The following is a 21,677-nucleotide window of genomic DNA, read 5'->3' as shown; positions in this document are numbered from 1 at the left end:
AGAAATCTAATCCTTTTCTAAAATGGATCATCAGGGAGCTCTGTATGGCTGATTTTGTGGTGAAACCCCTCCCACAGTGTGATGTCAGCGCCTCACAACATTGAGGTCCTGACATCACACTGTGGGAGCCTTGTTGCATTGTGGGAAATAACAGCAGTTTCCAACTGCCAAAAATGCAAGCAGCATCTCCTTCCAGTGACATCACCTGCCAGCAGTAAAAATGTCACCATGTGATAAATGTCAGAATGTAAATCAGGGAGAGGAAAGATTTTACAATGGGAAAACACTGACTAAATCATTTATACATACCGGTAATTATTGTAAATATTAAGCACTTTTTTATTACATTATTATAACTGGAGTTCCTCCATTAAAGAGACACTGAAGCGAGACTAAATCTCGCTTCAGCTCTCATATATAGCAGGGGCACGTGTGCCCCTGCTAAAACGCTGCTATCCCGCGGCTAAACGAGGGTCCCTGACCCCCCAACCCACCCCCCGCAAAAGTTGGTCGCAAAGGTTGGTCGTAGAATATGCTTCCTAGAGGCAGGGCTAACGGCTGCAGCCCTGCCTCTCAGCGCGTCTATCAGACGTGCATCGCCGCCTCTCCCCGCCCCTCTCAGTGAAGGAAGACTGAGAGGGGCGGGGGAGAGGCGGAGATACGCGCTGACAGTCGCGCGTGGGGCAGGGCTGCGGCGGTTAGCTTAGTGCTGTAGCTCTGCCTCTACTGTAGTCAATCCCCGCTGATCATCGCCTCTCCCCGCCCCTCTCAGTCTTCTTTCACTGATAAGGGTGGGGGAGAAGTGGGGATCGGCGGGGATTGGCGCTAATGGAGGCAGAGCTGCAGCGCTAATTTCTGCCTCCCCATGCATCAAAATCCATGACCTGGAAAGTCATGGAATTTTCCCCCGGTATTTGGGGGGTTTAAATACAGCATTCTGCTGCGGGGATGCTGCATTTTAGCACTGGTGGTATTGCAGAAGATAGATGTCAAATAAAAATAGGATTTTTATAAGTCTTCAGACTCTATTTAAATTGATATATTACTAATTTTAAAATGTTAATATGAAGGAAAATGAACCAGGATAGAAAGGACCAGTGTGGTTTGAATTATAAAACACATTTTTCTTACGAAATGTTTATGGTATGCGTGACTAGGGGTGTGATGGGGGCGTGATCAGGGGTGTGGCAGGGGTGTGGCTTAAGTGTCCCTCTTTCTGATCTCAAAAAGTTGGGAGGTATGATTCGGGTTCCCAAAATCACTCCTTGTGTCAATTTTGGCACTTTCTGTGATGTTTCCACCTACCAGCCTGCAGCCTGTCATGTCCTTCTCTTAAACTAGCACTGAAGCATTCTGGAAAAAAAACGTAAGATCCTCAGCTATGGTGAGGAAAGGCTCTGGATCACCATGAAGCCTTCACGGTCCTCTCTCTAGGTGCTTAGTTACATCACCCCCCTGAAGCTAATAAACTGGTCGAATATGCCCTCCTCTGATCCCCAGAAGGCTTCGGAAGCTCTTGTGTCTTTGAGTGCTTCCAAAGACAGGCGGCTCCATACAGCCTATGTGCGACTGCTAACTCACGCATGAGCAGTATGGAGTCACCTGTCTTTGGAATCTCTTGAAGACAAAAGTGCTTCCAAAGCCTTCCAAGGACTCCCAGTGGTGGCAAACTTGAACGGTGGACAGAAGGAGAACGAGGACACCGAGAGGACCGGGAAGGATCCATAGGTGAGTTGCGCATGCGCAGGGTGGAGCTGCCCATCTTCGGTAGCACTTGAAGACACAAGTGCTTCTAAAGCCTATTAAGCACTCCAAGAGGCAGTAAATTTGAACAGCAGACAGCAGGGGAACCAGTGAATGGGGCGGGGATGAGGAGGGGAATGGGGGAGTGATAAGAGAGAAGGTCACCAGAAAGTCTGTCTCTTCTTGTCTGAAAATTTGACTTTAGCCAAAAGTGATTTTGAGGACTGGGGATGGACAAAGAGTAACAGAAAATGCACAGAAATATATGGATCCAGGTATGCGCTTACTTTAGGTAGGTAGCTTTGCATCTGGTCAGGTGTGCTTAAAGGAGGGTCAGTAGTTGCTTTATTCAACACCAGTACAAAGTTGCTCAGAAGTCAGCTAATCTGCTCTGCTTCAGAGGAAACCCCACAGACACTAAGAGTGCAGCTGGTGACCCAAGCAATAACCAGGACCCCAGTGTTCCAAGGCAATCACCAAACAGTAACCGGTCCACCCCAGGAATAATGACACCTGTAGATTACCTGCTGTACAAAACATGCTTCATGTATGTGCCTGCTCTAAAAACGTTACCATTTCATAAACTTTTGGAACTTGAAAGACAAAGTCTTCAGGCTCGTCCCCGGTGGGTTCTGGAGCTTCTCGCAGGAAATCCACAAAATAAACATCGTTTTGTACTCCTGATGCTAGCGATGGGTCCAGTTGTTCTTGTATGATTTGTGCAAAAGACAAATCAAACCAATGTCGATCTTCACGACTCACGAATCTGCAAGACATAATAAGGTGTTACCTGTATGCAGGACGAGTGTATAACCAACAGCAGTAAGCAACTCTACCTCTGGCTCTCTGACACTCATGCTGAAACAGCACCAGTAGTACAAAGACACTATAAGGTATTACCTGTATATGCTGGATATATATGCATTTTTATTATTTATTTATAAAGCGCCAACTTATTCTGTGTCGCTGTACTGAGTTTTGAGGGAACGCTTAAAGGACTCACAAGGTGAATTAGTAAAGCAATCTTTACTTACCTGGGGCTTCTTCCAGCCACTAGTAGTCTCCTGGTTCCCTCGCAGCAGCTTCGGTGCTACCCGGTGTCCCTCTGGCCGCCCGCAAAGCTTGGCGGACGGCTGCGCGCGAGCGTGCCTACGTCAACAGCGCACACTGCGTATGCACAGTAGTTTGTTTCAATGGTGGGAGAATGAGGTTTGTGATGTGTAAAGGGATTCCAGAAGAGAGGTAAAGCATGTGAGAAAACTTGTATAGATGAATGGGAGGTGATTCTAGAGAAGAACAGAAGAAGGTTGTGTGCAGAGTGGAGATTGCGGTTGGGGTAGTGTATAAACCAACAGTAAGAGATTCAGAGCTCTACCTGTCGGAGATGACTCTCTGACACTCATGCTTGAACAGCGCCAGCAGTACGGAGACGGAGGGGCATTCTTCGGCCCGTATGGTTGTCATGCCCTGCCAGATGCGGGACAGGTCTCGCAGGTTGAAGATATAGTGGAATTTGGACGGAGTCGGGAGCATCTTCACCTGAGGTACAATGGTAATGACACATGTCACATACAGCAGAAACAGATACAACAACTCATATTCATCTTTATTCTTTCTAAAATATCTGGAAGGCTGGCAGCAGCCACTGGCTCCTTCTTTCATTGAGCCACTGAAGTTAAAGTGGACCTTAATTAAAGAAAGGAATAACAATTACTTAAATCGTGATAAATATAAGTACTCTTAATGAAAGTAAACAAATACAAGTATTACTTTTCAGATGTCATTTTTATGTCGGCAGTCTAGGGAAGTGTGCCTCCATATGTTGGTTGTCATGTGTCAATTATCAGCCAGCACCTTCCTCCAGCCCCTCCCTCCTAAAAATGCTTATGAACTATGGGATTGTTCGTCTCACTGTGTGACCCTGAGCAATAATAATTTTTTATAAGCAAAAAAAAAAAAAAGATCCAGGAGGGGGGCTCCGGGGGGGGGGGGGGGGGGGGGGTATGTGAAATACTACTGTAAGCTCTGCTACATGAGTCATGTGCACCTCCCCTTTGAACACCCCTCCTTCCTTTCAGGGAACTCCTACAGAGAGAGGGGCTTATCAGCTCCCAGCATGACTAGCACTGCACTTGGTACCTTGCCCCTACAGCATGTCACAGGGGAGAGTGGCTAAATACATAATTATGTAACTAGGTAATGCAAGTCACATGGAGACTTCCAGACAGGAAATATTAGATAGATTTATTAAGGCTGGTATATGTAGTGAAACAAGCAAGGTTCTCATGATATCCCTTCTGATCAGACATCAAATAAATGACAGCGCTCCAGGCTGCAAACTGAAATGTAAGCCAACAGAGGCATGCAGAGCCCCACAGGAGCTAAATACATGCTTTGAATGCAAATCATATGCAAATTATGTACTAATTCCTAATCTAAAAATGTGAATGCAGGTTGAAGCACATGAATGCAGCTAGCAGTGGTGCTCAGCAGAGCTCGAATATTCGAGTAGCTCGAATATTCGAGCTCTTTTTCAGCTATCCGAGCTCGGTATTCGAGCTCCGAATAGCTGTAGCTATTCGAATGGGCTATCCGAGTACACTCGAATAGCCCATTCACTATTCGAGCTATTCGAGCAAACGGCGCTATTCGAGCTCGGTACCGAGCTCGAATAGCGTCATAGCCCAGATTGATGTCCTTAGAGCCAATCAGAGGGCTCCCAGGCCCTCTGACGGCAGCCAATCACAGAGGGGGACCCTGGCCAGCCCCTACCCTATAAATAGCGGCCGCCATGTTCCGTTTCTCCATGCTTGCCTGAGACTTGCACAGAGAGAGATCTGCTCCTTTGTGCTTTGGCTTAGCAAGTGCTCTATTGTGATCATTTACCTAGCGTTTTTGCTCACCTACACCTGCCATATACACCTATATTGTTGTTAGTTAGATAGACATTGTATTTTAGTTAGTAGCTTGTGTGTTACATTAGAGACAGGCAGCTGCTGCAAGCTTACAGGTTTAGGCCTCAGGGGGGCCTTGCCTCTGTGGGCAGCTGTCCTCTGTTTATTTCTCTCATCTATACCAGTATTTCTGCTGTCCTTTACTAATAGTATTGTAGTTATACTGTACTAGGAGTAGGACACTCACTGACTGTCACTGTTTATAGGCTACTAGCTAGCTCCTGCGTGTGTGCACTCACTCACTGTCTGTGTGTACACACACTCTATTTCCTTCTGATTACTGATAGATTATTGTTAGTTAGTTGTACTTACTGTTACTACTTACTCTTACTGTACTAGGAGTCTAGGACACTCAGTCAGACAGTCACTGTGTTCATAGGCTACTAGCTCCTGCGTGCGGTCACTCACTGTCTGAGTGTACACACACCACCCACACTCCATTTCCTTCTGATCGCTGATTGATTATTGTAATTAGTTAGTTCTACTTACTGTTACTACTTACTCTTACTGTACTAGGAGTCTAGGACACTCAGTCACTGTGTGTTCATAGGCTACTAGCTCCTGCGTGCGGTCACTCACTGTCTGAGTGTACACACACCACCCACACTCCATTTCCTTCTGATCGCTGATTGATTATTGTAATTAGTTAGTTCTACTTACTGTTACTACTTACTCTTACTGTACTAGGAGTCTAGGACACTCAGTCACTGTGTTCATAGGCTACTAGCTCCTGCGTGCGGTCACTCACTGTCTGAGTGTACACACACCACCCACACTCCATTTCCTTCTGATCGCTGATTGATTATTGTAATTAGTTAGTTCTACTTACTGTTACTACTTACTCTTACTGTACTAGGAGTCTAGGACACTCAGTCATTGTGTTCATAGGCTACTAGCTCCTGCGTGCGGGCACTCACTGTCTGAGTGTACACACACCACCCACACTCCATTTCCTTCTGATCGCTGATTGATTATTAGTTAGTTCTACTTACTGTTACTACTTACTCTTACTGTACTAGGAGTCTAGGACACTCAGTCACTGTGTGTTCATAGGCTACTAGCTCCTGCGTGCGGTCACTCACTGTCTGAGTGTACACACACCACCCACACTCCATTTCCTTCTGATCGCTGATTGATTATTGTAATTAGTTAGTTCTACTTACTGTTACTACTTACTCTTACTGTACTAGGAGTCTAGGACACTCAGTCACTGTGTTCATAGGCTACTAGCTCCTGCGTGCGGGCACTCACTGTCTGAGTGTACACACACTAAATTTACTTGTGATTACTACTGATTATTGTAACTGCTAGTTGTACTTCCTGACTGTTACTACTTACTTACTGTACTAGGGGACACTCACTCAGTCACCTCACCAACCAACCCACTCCATTAAAGTACCCCACTTTTCACCCGCCCTTTTAAAAAACTTTTGTCTATACGCCCAAAACATTGAAGATGTCTGGAAGTGGCAGCCAGCGCGGTTTGGGCAAGGGGAAGGGCAGCAAGGGAATCAGGAGGAGAGGGAGCAGCATTGTGGCAAGCCGCGGCCGCGCCACCATGCACAGTTCCGCAGCAGCAGCAGCAGCGTCAGTGGCTAACATTCCTCCCATAGCCACTGGCCGTGGACGCCGCCCAGCAGGAGCATCTGCAACTCACGCTGCAGAGACACAGCAGCAGCAGCGTGTAGCACCTGCTCCCATTTTCCTCCAGCCGGGTCGGAAACGTCCCATTGAGGAAAAGGATGCAGACACTGTGGTGCAACTCATGACGGAGGATGAGCAGCCCGCCATCAGCTCTGCATCCGAGGCCTCCACCCTCACCACCACCACCACCCCTGTTCGCAGCAGCCGCCCAGCAGGGTCTGGGGAGGAGGCCAGTTCACCGTCACTCGCCGACCTGTCATTCAGCAGTCTTTTGACCCCAGGCATCATGAGTAAATTGTCTGCTGTTGTTGGCGATCTTGAGGAGGAGATGCTGATGGGCACTTTGGGGGATGAGGGATTGGACAGCAAGACTGTGGCGACAGTCAAGCAGCCCATCCATGCATCAGGAGAGGAGTTTGGGGGGTCCTCATCCCAGCAGGACATGTTTCAGGAGGGGGAGGATGATGATGACCCGGTGACAGACAGAGACTGGGTGCCACCACCTCCAGGGGATGTCGTCCTCAGCAGCTCTGAGGAGGAGGAGGAGGATGCGCTTGTGGGCCTTGCAAGGAGGCGCATCATTGCAAGCATTGGCAGCGTCCCACACCCTGCTGGTGTCTCAGGCTCAGCAGCAGCAGCATCAGCCAGTACCACCACCAGCACCCAAGCCCCCCCCCCAACCACCACAGGGAGACAGGCAGCAGCGCTTCCATGCCGTAGGGGGATGTTTCTGTCACCAATCTGGCGCTTTTTCACCATGCCCACTGTGTACAGCAAGTACGCCACTTGCAACCACTGTCAGCGGAAGTTGAGCAGAGGTGCAGACCCCTTAAAGTTCAGCACCAGCTCGCTCATCAACCACCTTGCGGCTAAACATTTCCACCAGCATGAGGAGTTCCAGAGGCTGAAGGCATCTGGTGCTGGCAGTGGCACCACACCCATCACTGCACAGCCTTCAGCAGCAGCAGCAGCAACAGCAGCCACCCGCCCTCCTGCTCCTCCAGCAGCACCAGCAGGAGTGCGGAAACGCACTGCTCCTCCCCCCTCTGCAACTCCTGCCGCCGACACTGAGGCCTGTTCTGGCAGCCAGTCCTCAGTGGCCTCCTCTGCTGTGTCTGCTGATTCCCGTGTCAGCAAAAGGCCACGCCAGAGCCTTTTGAGCGAGTCCTTCCAGGGGGTGGTTAGGGCTCTGCCTCCCAGCAGCCGTCGCGTGCGGCAGCTGAACGGCTTGCTGGCACGGGCCATGTGCTCCCGACTCCTGCCGTACACGCTCGTGCAGGAGGGGAGCGACATTCGTGCGCTGCTTGCTTGCGCAGCCCCAGACTGGCAGCTCCCCAGCAGACACTTTTTCTCCCGCAAGGCCATTCCTGCACTGCACCGCTTTGTGATGGCCAATGTGGAGCGAGGGCTGGAGCACGCGGTTGGTGAAAGGGTCCACGTCACCATGGACTCCTGGAGCAGCCGCTTCGGGACAGGCCGCTACCTGTCCTTCACTGTCCACTGGGTCAGCTTGGTGGAAGGGGGTGAGGATGGGAGAGCAGCAGCGGGCACAGCAGCAGCAGCAACACAGTGGGTGGTGCCACCCCGCAGGCTCAGGGGAACTGCAGCAGGTTCCTCCGATCCTCTGCCATCCTCCGGCACACCTGGCCAAACCCCCCGCCTCAGCAGCAGCGTGAAGGCCCGCCACTGCCAAGCGCTGCTGCACTTGGTCAGCCTTGGGAAGACCAAGCTGACGGCAACCCATGTGTTGGCCAAACTCCAGGAGCAGGAGAGGATTTGGCTGACCCCCAGAGGCCTCAGAGTCGGAGAGGTGGTGGCCGACAATGGGGCCAATCTGGTTGCCGCAATACACAGGGGAAACCTGACCCACATCCCCTGTCTTGCCCACGTGCTGAACCTGGTGGTGCAGAAGTTCCTGCGCACCTACCAGGGGATGGGCGAACTGCTGGAAACGGCAAGGAATGTTGTGCGTCACTTCCGGCGCTCGGCTGCAGCCTGTGCGAGCCTGGAAGACGTGCAAAAGGAGCTGGATCTGCCACGCCATCGGCTGATCCTTGACGTTCCGACTCGCTGGAACTCCACCCTGGCGATGTTGGAGCGTCTGGTTGAACAGAGGCACGCTGTCAAACAGTACCTTGCCCTGGCCACTGTTTCCGCAGCTCTGAGAAGGGACAAGACCAGCAACTTCCCGTCCATCGTCCCCGATGATGACTGGAGGCACATGCAGCAGGTGTGCTTAGTGCTGGCTCCCTTCCTGCAGGCCACAAACATGGTGAGCAGGGACCATGCTATGGTCTGCGAGTGGGTGCCCCTGGTTTCTCTGCTGAACAGGGCCCTCGATGCTTTGCTGGAACAGGGAGCGGCAGCCTTGGACCAGCAGGAGCGGCAACCAGCTGCGCAGTCCACCTCTGAGGGGGAGGAGGAGGAGGACTTGGTGGAGGTCCCTGACCTGGCTGCTGATGAGGGGGATCAGCACAGCGCAGCTGAGTTGGTGCGGGGGTGGAGAGAGGATGAGGCGGCAGAGGAGGAGGATGAGGACAGCACTGACGTCGATGTGCCAGCAGACGTGGCCCGCCTCTTCCCAATGGCAGCGCACATGCTGACGTGCCTGCGCAGGGACCCCAGGGTGATCCAGATGAAGCAGAGGGAGGACATCTGGATCAGCATGATGTTGGACCCACGCCTCAAGGGGAAGTTGAGCCAGTTCCTGCCGCCTGCAGGAGGAGACCCAGCGCAACAAATAAGGAGCTTGCAGCAGGCCCTTGTTGAGCGCTTGGAGGAAGCCTTCCCCCAGCCTTCCACCCCCACTGTCCAGCAGCCAGCACAGAGGCAGCAGCAGGTGCCTGCATCCAGCAGCAGCAAGCGCCCCACAGACCTGCTGTCTCTCAGCCACGAGCTCTACAGGACTGTAGAGGCTCCGGCAGCAGTGACTAGAGAGGAGATGCATGCAGCAGCATCCTCCTCCGGTCACAGCCAGCGCCTGACCCGCATGGTGGCTGACTACATGGGGTCGTACAGCGGGCTTGACAGCGATGCCCCTGTTGATCCCATGGAGTATTGGGTCAAGCGCATGGAGATCTGGAGCGAGCTGGCGCAGTACGCCCTGGAAGTGCTGTCCTGCCCCCCTTCCAGCGTGCTGTCCGAGCGCTGCTTCAGTGCAGCTGGTGGCGTGGTCACCGAGAAACGCTCACGTCTGTCTCACAAGTCTGTGGACAGACTGACGTTTCTCAAGATGAACCAGGCGTGGGTGGAAGGCGAGTTCCTGGCCCCTGTTGTCGGCGAGAGGGGGACATGAACTGGCTGCCGGAACCATCGTTAATGTGCCTTACCACCCTTTACCACCTCCTGGCTCCTGCTCACTAAGCCAGCCTGGTTCACTTTGACTATTACGTCGCCTGCAGCCACACATTTTACACCTACAGTGGGCTGCTGTGTACTGCCCTTCTGCTGTCTGTCTGTGTTTCCCACTGCCAGGGTATACAGATGATTTACCTTCTGCTGCCACTCTGCCACCAGCTATTACGTCAAACAATGGCTATATTGGTTGCAAAACCAAAAACCAAAAAACCATAAAAAAAAAAAAAGGTTTAATTTTTCTGAGGTGCCCGGGTTGAAAACTGTGTTGTCCCAGTTGTGTATTGGACACAATGTGGGCTGCACGACCGCTGTCTGGGACCTCCTGTTGTGTTTATTTACAGCCCTGGTATCACCGCTAGGTACCAGGGCTATTATGTCACGCTGCCTACCTGCTGCCACACTCACACTGCTCCTCCATACCTCCTCCTGCTGCTGCTGCTGTCTGTCTGTGTTTCCCACTGCCAGGGTAAACAGATGATTTACCTACTGCTGCCACTCTGCCACCAGCTATTACGTCAAACAATAGCTGCTCGCCTACTCCTCCATTCCTCCTCCTGCTGCTGCTGTCTGTCTGTGTTTCCCACTGCCAGGGTACACAGATGATTTACCTTCTGCTGCCACTCTGCCACCAGCTATTACGTCAAACAATAGCTATATTGGTTGCAAAACCAAAAACCAAAAAACCATAAAAAAAAAAAAAAGGTTTAATTTTTCTGAGGTGCCCGGGTTGAAAACTGTGTTGTCCCAGTTGTGTATTGGACACAATGTGGGCTGCACGACCGCTGTCTGGGACCTCCTGTTGTGTTTATTTACAGCCCTGGTATCACCGCTAGGTACCAGGGCTATTATGTCACGCTGCCTACCTGCTGCCACACTCACACTGCTCCTCCATACCTCCTCCTGCTGCTGCTGCTGCTGTCTGTCTGTGTTTCCCACTGCCAGGGTACACAGATGATTTACCTTCTGCTGCCACTCTGCCACCAGCTATTACGTCAAACAATAGCTGCTCGCCTACTCCTCCATTCCTCCTCCTGCTGCTGCTGTCTGTCTGTGTTTCCCACTGCCAGGGTACACAGATGATTTACCTTCTGCTGCCACTCTGCCACCAGCTATTACGTCAAACAATGGCTATATTGGTTGCAAAACCAAAAACCAAAAAACCATAAAAAAAAAAAAAAGGTTTAATTTTTCTGAGGTGCCCGGGTTGAAAACTGTGTTGTCCCAGTTGTGTATTGGACACAATGTGGGCTGCACGACCGCTGTCTGGGACCTCCTGTTGTGTTTATTTACAGCCCTGGTATCACCGCTAGGTACCAGGGCTATTATGTCACGCTGCCTACCTGCTGCCACACTCACACTGCTCCTCCATACCTCCTCCTGCTGCTGCTGCTGCTGCTGTCTGTCTGTGTTTCCCACTGCCAGGGTAAACAGATGATTTACCTACTGCTGCCACTCTGCCACCAGCTATTACGTCAAACAATAGCTGCTCGCCTACTCCTCCATTCCTCCTCCTGCTGCTGCTGTCTGTCTGTGTTTCCCACTGCCAGGGTACACAGATGATTTACCTTCTGCTGCCACTCTGCCACCAGCTATTACGTCAAACAATAGCTATATTGGTTGCAAAACCAAAAACCAAAAAACCATAAAAAAAAAAAAAAGGTTTAATTTTTCTGAGGTGCCCGGGTTGAAAACTGTGTTGTCCCAGTTGTGTATTGGACACAATGTGGGCTGCACGACCGCTGTCTGGGACCTCCTGTTGTGTTTATTTACAGCCCTGGTATCACCGCTAGGTACCAGGGCTATTATGTCACGCTGCCTACCTGCTGCCACACTCACACTGCTCCTCCATACCTCCTCCTGCTGCTGCTGCTGCTGTCTGTCTGTGTTTCCCACTGCCAGGGTACACAGATGATTTACCTTCTGCTGCCACTCTGCCACCAGCTATTACGTCAAACAATAGCTGCTCGCCTACTCCTCCATTCCTCCTCCTGCTGCTGCTGTCTGTCTTTGTTTCCCACTGCCAGGGTACACAGATGATTTACCTTCTGCTGCCACTCTGCCACCAGCTATTACGTCAAACAATAGCTATATTGGTTGCAAAACCAAAAACCAAAAAACCATAAAAAAAAAAAAAAAGGTTTAATTTTTCTGAGGTGCCCGGGTTGAAAACTGTGTTGTCCCAGTTGTGTATTGGACACAATGTGGGCTGCACGACCGCTGTCTGGGACCTCCTGTTGTGTTTATTTACAGCCCTGGTATCACCGCTAGGTACCAGGGCTATTATGTCACGGCGAGCTGCCTGCCTCATTGACTGCCTGCTGCCACACACTCATCCTCCTCCTCCTGCTGCTGAATTTACCTCCTGCTGTCTTTGTGTTTCCACTGCCAGGGAGCACATACAATGGCGCTTCCAACATGCGTGCGCCCACCAGCTATTTGTTACGCTCAAAAATAGCTGCATTTCTTTAAAAAAAAATTGAAAAGAGAAATACGTGAAGAAGACGATATTGAAAAGGAAGGAGAAGATGAAGAAGAAGAAGATGAAGAAGAAGAAGATGAAGAAGAAGAAGATGAAGAAGAAGAAGAAGAAGAAGAAGAAGAAGAAGAAGAAGAAGAAGAAGAAGAAGAAGAAGAAGAAGATGAAGAAGAAGAAGATGAAGAAGAAGAAGATGAAGAAGAAGAAGATGAAGAAGAAGAAGATGAAGAAGAAGAAGATGAAGAAGAAGAAGATGAAGAAGAAGAAGATGAAGAAGAAGAAGATGAAGAAGAAGAAGATGAAGAAGAAGAAGATGAAGAAGAAGAAGAAGAAGAAGAAGAAGAAGAAGAAGAAGAAGAAGAAGAAGAAGAAGAAGAAGAAGAAGAAGAAGAAGAAGAAGAAGAAGAAGAAGAAGATATAGAAGAAGAAGAAGAAGAAGATATAGAAGAAGACGATATAGAAGAAGATATAGAAGAAGATATAGAAGAAGACGATATAGAAGAAGATATAGAAGAAGACGATATAGAAGAAGACGATATAGAAGAAGACGATATAGAAGAAGACGATATAGAAGAAGAAGATATAGAAGAAGACGATATAGAAGAAGAAGAAGAAAGATAAAGAAGAAGAAGAACAAGTATATACAGTAACACTACTGAACAAAATTAAGGACACAACTTCTCTTTCCACATTTTCTTTTAAAGGAACATCCCCACATAATCACTTGCTGTTGTTACTTGGAAAAAAAGAGGTTTCTTGCATCATTCACCCTCAAAACAAGTGTTGGAAGCTATTTAAGGCCAATTCGAATAGTCAGCTCGAATAGTTAGCTCGAATACCGACTCGAATAGTGAGCTCGAAGTCCGAGGTCGAATCGAATAGTAAAAATTATTCGACTCGAATATTCGAATGACCTCGAATAATTTACTATTCGAATTCGACCAAACTCGAATTTTAAAAAGGGGTATTTGAGCACCACTAGCAGCTAGCCAAAAAGTATACTTACGTTAATTTTGTACAGCAGGAGGAATCGAAAGGCGCTTTCAGACAGACGCTGTACCCGAATTAGCTATTAGCTAAATTAGGAATTAGTACACAATTTGTATCTGATTTGCATTCAAAGCATGTATTTAGCCCCAGTGGGGTTCTGCATGCCTCTGTTGGCTTACATTTCAGTTTGCAGCCTGAAGCGCTGTCATTTGTTCGACGTCTGTTTGAAGAAATGTGTATACCATTTTATGAGTAGCAGCACTAGGAAAAAAAACGATGTTTTTATTGTTAGACTAGCGGTAGGTCTTCCCCCCGAGGGCCTGTCCTCACTGTGGGGAAGTCTAGTAGAGAATAATTTAGGCAAATATTATTTATACTGAAGCTAACGCCCTCCTTTGCTGTACCTGTTTTGAATGCTTGTTGTGTAATATTGTCCATATTGTGGAGCTCTGCACATCTTTGCAAATAGCTAATTCGGGTACAGCCTCTGACTGAAAGCTCTGCCGATTCCTCCTACTGTATCCCTTCTGATCAGCTACTGGTCCCAAGACTCACCTTGGTCAGTTGCCACAGAGCTCTGCTGGCCGCCACCAATCTCTGCACCAAGTCGCACACATCTGGATTAAACTTTCTGCACGGATGGAAATATCCAGATGCGATGATGCCTGAATGGACATGGCAAGTGGTTTATCAGAGACAAGGTGTGTGACATAACAATGGTGAATATAACAGTGAGTAAAGTGAAGAGTGTGACATAAATGAGGGAATTTACCAAATATTTTGTCGATGGAGACATCGGAGGGTAGGGTGCAGTTGAATATGGTGAAGTGCCTCTTCAGTCGCTGAGGAATATCATTGCGGCCTCCTCCCGGATGGATCATGGCAGCCATTATCTGCACATCTGCAATGTTTGTGAAGTCTCCGGGTTTGTCCAGACTGTACATTCCCTGCATCTCCATCACCTGCCGCACCAGCTCATTGGTCACCTGGACACACACAGGTTATCAGAGACGAGAGTGAAAAGCCACAAATCATGTCGGTCACGCAGAAGCAGACGACCACCTTACCTGATCTCCCCAGTCATTAACAACGGGCATGTTAATATCATCAATAAACAGAGCCATCTTCCGGCCACCAGGTGGACCCAGCGTGTTACCTACACGTTTCTCCATGAGGCCTTCCATTGTCCTCTACAAATCACACAACAATCAACCATCATTAATAACATATGCATCAAAGGCAGGAATAACTACTGAAACCATCCAAACACGTCAAGGTAAACCTTCAATAAGTATCGCTATAAGCAGATATCCAAGCTCATTACAAAGTATCTTTTCATCTTAATTTGCAGCCAGCTGTCAATTTACAAAACTGACTTAAAGAGCACGTAAGGTAAAAATGACAGAGCCTCAGGTCTCAGGCTTAAAGACTTACCTGATTCCACGTCGTTAGCTCACAGGTGACATCCGCTCCCCTTCTCGGTAATGCAGTCGCAGCCCTGTTTCCGAAGTACTCCGAAACCTCTGCCTGCATTGCCGCAGCCTGACCCCAGCTCTGCAGCCACCATTAAGCAAGCTGGAGCTTGGGGCAGAAGGCTGCAGTCACGGAGATGGGGTAGTCAGAGCCTCAGCAGGGATTTTGAAAATAAAAAAAAATCACCATGTGATCTGAGGAGGATGGAGCACTCATCAGGGATAATCAAGTATGTAACCTTACATTATGAGGGGGGGGTGGGGTGCTTGTGGTCACTTGTCTGGTGGGAAGCCAGAACAGGTAAGTCTGTGGGATCTATTACTTGCCACAACTGCAAATAGATTTCAGCAGGAAATCTATTGTAAATCTTTCCCTACTGGGTCTTTCAGATATCCCCAATGTATTGTGTACCCTACAGACCAGTGGTGAGAGTGCAGAGTAGTCTTGGCTCACCTATTCACTCAGGCACCTCCTCCTCCAAGTCTTTCTCCATTGCTACAGAGAGTAACTGTTCCGTGACCCCAACAAATGTATAGGATGTCAGTATATGCAGTGGGGTCATGGGGATACCGGCGCCCTCAGGGGCAATGAAGAGTAGACACGGGACAAACAGTAGGAAGAGCGTCAGTGGACAGGTGAGACAAAACTACATTGCACACTTACCACAAGTCCAGAGGGTGTATATTACATATGGGGGGATGATGACCGGGAGTCCGTCAGTCCTCGGGAGATCAAAAGCTGCTACTGCCACACACCTTGACCAAGCTTTTCAAGTGAGATCTTACCAGCATACCATAGTGATCATTTCAATTGATTTCAGCCAGATATTGATTGAAACAATGATCAGATGGCCCTCTAGCGGCATTGATCTCTGCCACATTTGATCATTATGGTCGAATCTGTGGGATATAGAGGCACAGGGAAAGCAGTAGCGGGTTGGTTGGAGGGCACAGAGAAAGCAGTGGAAGCTGGCGGATCAACAGGCAGCGGCCTAGCAAAGCTGTATATGGAGTACACGAGATGTCAGAAATTACCTGAAACATGACAGGCCGAGTTCCTGAAGAAAAGTTTAACGACTTTGAGACGTGTGTTTCTATGTTGTATCTCTTCATGTAAGCTCTCACCATGACCGTCTTCCCTGTCCCCGGCTCTCCCATCAGCAGCACAGCCTGCAAGTGACACGCAATAATTACATCTACAATCCACCACAGGAGGCAAGCATGTCTTTCATTCAATCAGTCAAAACGAAAATACAAATAACATAATATTTTCTCTATTCACTGCAACACAGGCACAGATTTATTACACTGCTTACTTTCTGCTGTTTTGCTATACAGTCTATCAGAAACAGGGTCCTGACGTTGTCCATGTTTGGCACGAGAAGTGAAGTATAGACTGGAACGTGATCTGTCGGGTAGATGTACTCTGGCACTCTCTTACTCCAGTGTTCCCAGTCACCTGAGAATAAGGAGAGACCGCTCAGTGGCAGACAAGAGATCGTAATAACATGATGCTATTCAATACAATACAGAGTATGACAGTCAGCAGCTGCAGGTTCTGGGATACACAAGCCACACACCTGGAACAAGCCTGCAGCTAGAGGATTCAGTGGGGATAATACGCCGGGGGGGTTGAGGAGATATTTGGTCATCCCTTTGATGTGAAGGTGAAGCAGGGCATAAGGTAAAAGATAGATGCTATACCAGTAGAGGGAATCCTCTGAATAGTCCAGCCACTTCCACCATCCTCCATAGCTCCCAATTGCCCCCCTTTTGCAGGGGGTCAGTCCCTCTTCGGGAACCAAATCCTTCTTTCCCTCTTTTTTCCTTATTTATCCCTCTTTCAGGACTGATGTACAGAAGGATGGAAATATATGTATTTTTCTACAGAAAAAAATAAGTTTAATTCCCATTATTTGACATCAATATATTTCTAATTTACAAATGTTAAAATGAATCAAACCTAATGATAGGAAGGGTCAGTATGGGATGATGTATAAAAATGAATCTTTTGCTTGTCTTTTGCATATGGATTGTTTGTGGAATGTGTGACTAGGGGTGTGTTGGAGGCGTGACTAGCGGTGTGTGCCAGAGGCATGTCTTTAAATGTCTCTCTTTCTTATCCCAAAAGTTGGGAGGTATGCCCATCCTACTTGAGCTCACCAGCCACTCTAAGTATATCAGTCAAGGGCTTGTTAGGTATGCTCTTATGGTCATGCTCCCATCCATACATGAGCATGGCCACGCATAAATACTTTCCGCGCAGTTTTGCATCCACTGACTACATCTCCTGGCATGCATTGTGAGGGGGGTTGCACAAGTGACACGGGAAGTTCAGAATAGTGTACAGCTGTTGTCGGTCCATGAAGAAGACGGCAGTTCCTATGGCCAGGGGTGCAGCACCCCATAGGTAATTATGCTAACCCCAAAATCCCATTATCACGCACCACCCTTGTGGGGAGGTTTGTTTGGAAAAAAAATAATTTCAGATGTTCAGTCCGGGATTGTCACCATAAAACTCTAATTTCTACAGCAACTGGTCTGAGTGAATTAAGTGATAAAGATGCTAATCCTGCATTCAAAAGTTTTCTGCTTTTTTGGTTTGGAGTTATCACATATCTTAGGAGCGCTGGCCCTTTAATAGCCATTGCCAATTTTGTTGCATGCTGGGGGTTATTTTTATCTATAATATATTCCTCCTCGTCCCTTTATTTTCCTGCCTAGCTGCAACATGATCCTCTGCTCATTTGTGTTTACAAGCAAGGCTAAGGTGATTCAGCATTGGAGGAGAAAATAAAAAAAGTTAAAGTGAACCAGAGACGAAACACCCTCATGTATTTTACCATATATATCAGTGGGAACATTAGAGAAAACACCTACCCTGCTCTCTGTTTCATGCTTCACTGCTTAGCCTGCTTGTTATCAGCCCTGATAAAATCTCAGACTGAGTATTCAGTCTGGCTTTGCTCAGGAATCATTATAGCTGAGCTATATAAATACTAAATATAGCTGCGCTATATAAATACTTAAATAAATAAATAAATAAATTAGTGCGATCTGCAGTACTTGAGTAGCGTGAATGTTGTTATGGTAGCAAGCGTCACTAACGGTAACCCTCGTTAGTAACACGCGTTACCGTAGCAAAGGTCACCATACTCAAGTACCGTGGATAGAACTAATAGCGGCTGCCAGAAATAAGTATAATATTGCCGTGTGCTGTCTGTGCACCGCAAGGTTACTGCAAGTTTATGCATCAAGCCCCATATATGTAATAAATTACCATTTTCATTCACTAAAAACTCAAACATGGGCTGACAGCTGCCGGGTTCAGCCTCAGGAAGGTCCAGCTTGCTGAGGTGACTTCTGAGAAAAGTTTCTAGACGGTCACGACTATCCAGTTCCAGAAGAGCTCCCAAACTCCACATCAGAGCGAAGACAAACAACCGGTGGAGATGCCTGGGCTCTGCTGTGCCGCCGCGTTCAATACACCCTTGCAGGAGGTTAATAGTCTGCCGGTGTGAAAGAAACAGATACACAGGATGATTCAAACAAGGTCATCGCTGTGAAGCATATATTTGTGATTCTAGCAGAATATCAAAGCTGGTCAGAAGCAACCAGGAGAGAAGAGTGGTAGATTTTTGTGTAAAGAAACATTACAGATGTAATTTTTTCTGAATGAGTGTAAAGATAGATAAGTGAATGCTGATGGAAAGCTCTTGTGCTCACCTGAACCATGTAATTACACTCTAACAGCTGCATTCTGGGATTAAGGTCTGTTAGCATGTAAGTGTATGCGTCCTGAAATACTTGCTCATACAAGGCTTGCAAGACCTCACCTTCCCTGGCAGAGCGTTTATTTAACCAGGCCTGTAATAGAAAAAAATACACCAGTCATCCATATTATGACATTGGGAAGGTAGTCCGTGGGACTTCCCTGGGCTGAACGGCAGATCACGGGAGGACGGTGAGGAACTCACGAGTGTTTATTGGGCGGGAGGAAGCCCAGGGTAAGTATCGTTTCCTTGTCTTGTATGATCTCTGGTACACTCTGTAACAAAAAAAAAGTTCCTCTAGGGAGTACTCACCTCAGGAGGGGAAAGCCTCAGGGTCCCAATGAGGCTTCCTTCTCCCCTGTAGCTGCAGGCAATCCAGCGCTGGCTCCCCCGAAGTCTCCAGCAATCCTCCCTCGACACGCCTGACAAGCGCTGATTTATTTACCTTCCCTGGCTCCAGCTCTACTGCGCAGGCGCTGTCGCGCCGCTCTACTGCGCAGGCGCAATTCTCCTGCGTCTGAGTAGTAGAGCGGACCCGACAGAGATTGCCTATTTCCGCCTATCTCCGTGCTGAGAGCCGCAAGTGCGCCTCTCAGCACAGAGATAGGCGGAAATAGGCAATCTCTGTCGGGTCTGCTCTACTACGCAGGAGACTTGCGCCTGCACAGTAGAGCGGCGCAATAGCGATTTCCGCCTATCTCCGAGCGGAGAGCCGATACTGCACCTGCGCTGGAGCCGAGAAGGTATATATTTACATCCCCGCCCTTCCTGGAGCTTTTTCGCCGCCGCCGTGGGACACAGGAGGACGGGGGAAGCCTCGATAGGATCCGGAGGCTTCCCCGCCCAAGGTAAGTACCTCCCAGGGGAACTTTTTCTCGTTACAGGTTTTCTTTAAAGGGATACTGTAGGGGGGTCGGGGGAAAATGAGCTGAACTTACCCGGGGCTTCTAATGGTCCCCCGCAGACATCCTGTGCCCGCGCAGCCACTCACCGATGCTCCGGCCCCGCCTCCGGTTCACTTCTGGAATTTCTGACTTTAAAGTCAGAAAACCACTGCGCCTGCGTTGCCGTGTCCTCGCTCCTGCTGATGTCATCGAGAGCGCACAGCGCAGGCCCAGTATGGTCTGTGTCTGCGCAGTACACTCCTGGTGACATCAGCGGGATCGAGGACATGGCGCAGTGGTTTTCTGACTTTAAAGTCAGAAATTCCAGAAGTGAACCGGAGGCAGGGCCGGAGCATTGGGGAGTTGCTGCGCAGGCACAGGATGTCTGCGGGGGACCATTAGAAGCCCCGGGTAAGTTCAGCTCATTTTCCCCCGACCCCCCTACAGTATCCCTTTAAGCAGCCTTAACAGTATGCGTTAGGCGTAGTTTGCTTTGATAGGACACTGCCATCTGTGTTCTTCATGTGTGATCACCTGGATGGAACATAAACTAACTGGATACTTGAAGGTCATGTATTTTGTAGACTTACACTTGCATTAGGCATTGATACATTATCGCAGCTAGAATGTATAACCCTTATGTCAGACGTATTGTGTGGTTTATAGGTTACCTTCAGTAATGGTCTCCAGGTGAGTGTAGAAGAGCTGATGTACACCATTCCCATGCGTGACACAGTGGCGGGGGAGGCGTTCTCTATACTGTGCACCTCAAACAGCAGCTTACACATGGGAGCCATAGGAATACGGTCACCATTAGCTAGCGTCAGCGTCTTATTATCATCCAGCACTGAATTCAGGTTCTCAATCCAGATGGCGTCCACTGGGCCATCCAACACGATCCAGACATTTTCACCTGCGAGTAAGCATGTATAGACAGGTCCTCTTCAGCTACACTGGAACAAGTCTATAATATAGAGCTACTACTAGCCATTGCAAATTAGATGCTGGAAATACTAATAACTACTTGTATGCAGCTTGAATTAGGCCAGTCAAATGGACTGCCTACTGACTTGCGTTCAAAGTTTTATAAAATTTCCATGTAAGCTGTCATTATTAGCATCTCATGGACTAACTTTACAAGCCATACGTTTTGGCCTGTAATTAGTTGGCTGTCTATGAACAATAACAAACTGCAGTAAATTTGTAGCCAAATTTTCCCAGACAGCTCATAGTTCCCCCCTCTCTGAAAAAAAGGAAATTTGAGTCACCGAGGAAGTTTGGGCGCTGATCGGAACAGCTGAATTCCGATTTCGTCTAAATTTCGTGTACCGCATGCGAAAACCGAATTTCGTGTTCCGAATTTTCGTGTTCCGAGTGCATTTCTATTGAAGTCAATAGTGCCAACTTCTGCAGTTCATTGTAAAGCCCCTGTACATGCTATCATCACCAAATTTGGCATGTATATTAAGCAGATGAGTAGGAACATGGTAAAAAAAAAGTTTTGTGAAAAGACCTTATAGTTTTTGAGCAAATAGATTTCAAAGTTTCATAGGAAAAATGTTTTTTAAACTGTGTAAAATGACACTGCTGCAGTACAGGTTACTGCATTCCGAGTTCTGTATACATATTGTATACATTTCATGAAAACAGACAACGTAGGGTCCCCCCTTCCAAGCCTCCTTAACTCCTTGTCTCCCATGCAGGCTGGGATAGCCAGAACGCGGAGTCCCGGCCACGTGGGGCTTCGCACCCTGAGCTATACCAGCCCGCATGGTCCATAGTATGGGGGGTGGGGGCTCTGGAGGAGAGGGGTGGTCAACCTCCCCCTCTCCCCCAGATCCCTTGTCCAATCCATGGACAAGGGGCTCTACCCCACCTCCGGTGCCCCAGGAGGAGGTGGGGGCCGCCGAAGTCCTGGGGGGTTCATGGTGCCATCCGGGGTTTCCCTTTAACAAGCGGACCCCGGAAGCCGCCCCCTCCCCAGGAGAAATGAGTATAGGGGTACACGGTACCCCTTACCCATTTCAGCAGAGTTAAAAAAAAGAACTAAAAACACGACAACGAAAAAAGTCCTTTATTGTTCTAAATTAACCAGGGATACTTACTTTGCAAAAATCCCACGCCAGTATCCTTAGAAGTGGTCCCACGCCAGTATCCTCTTAGGACATCTCACCACCCTCCCACACCAACGAACTCCCGCCACTGAATGGTCACAGTCAGCCTCTGCATCTGTATAGCAGAGGCTATGAACACGAAAATGTTGCCTTTGAAACAAGAAATTTCGGCAAACAGTGATGCGATCAAAATGGCCACTGGGAAATCCTGGAACGCTGGAGGCCACACTAGAGTGGCGAAACCAGCCATTTTTCACATAGATGGTGGGT

General features: G+C 48.5%; 1 protein-coding gene across 4 annotated transcripts in view; it reads right to left on the bottom strand.

Annotated features, from left to right (window-relative positions):
• The window catches only part of DNAH8 (dynein axonemal heavy chain 8), a 491,368-nt gene that overhangs the window by 151,499 nt on the left and 318,192 nt on the right, over positions 1-21,677 (bottom strand). For all 4 annotated transcript variants that reach the window (XM_068232705.1, XM_068232706.1, XM_068232709.1 and 1 more), the window contains 10 exons: positions 19,965-20,206; positions 18,363-18,503; positions 17,917-18,145; positions 15,953-16,095; positions 15,672-15,806; positions 14,232-14,354; positions 13,937-14,150; positions 13,720-13,829; positions 3,119-3,282; positions 2,317-2,509 (listed from right to left, as the gene is read on the bottom strand). In XM_068232705.1, the coding sequence (XP_068088806.1) occupies positions 2,317-2,509; positions 3,119-3,282; positions 13,720-13,829; positions 13,937-14,150; positions 14,232-14,354; positions 15,672-15,806; positions 15,953-16,095; positions 17,917-18,145; positions 18,363-18,503; positions 19,965-20,206 (1,694 nt within the window). The remainder of the gene's footprint in view (positions 1-2,316; positions 2,510-3,118; positions 3,283-13,719; positions 13,830-13,936; positions 14,151-14,231; positions 14,355-15,671; positions 15,807-15,952; positions 16,096-17,916; positions 18,146-18,362; positions 18,504-19,964; positions 20,207-21,677) is intronic.

This window comes from Hyperolius riggenbachi, chromosome 4 (genome assembly GCF_040937935.1).
Source record: "Hyperolius riggenbachi isolate aHypRig1 chromosome 4, aHypRig1.pri, whole genome shotgun sequence".
Classification (NCBI taxonomy): Eukaryota; Metazoa; Chordata; class Amphibia; order Anura; family Hyperoliidae; genus Hyperolius; species Hyperolius riggenbachi.
Note: the sequence above shows the minus strand (reverse complement) of the source record. Positions and strands in the feature narration are given on the sequence as shown.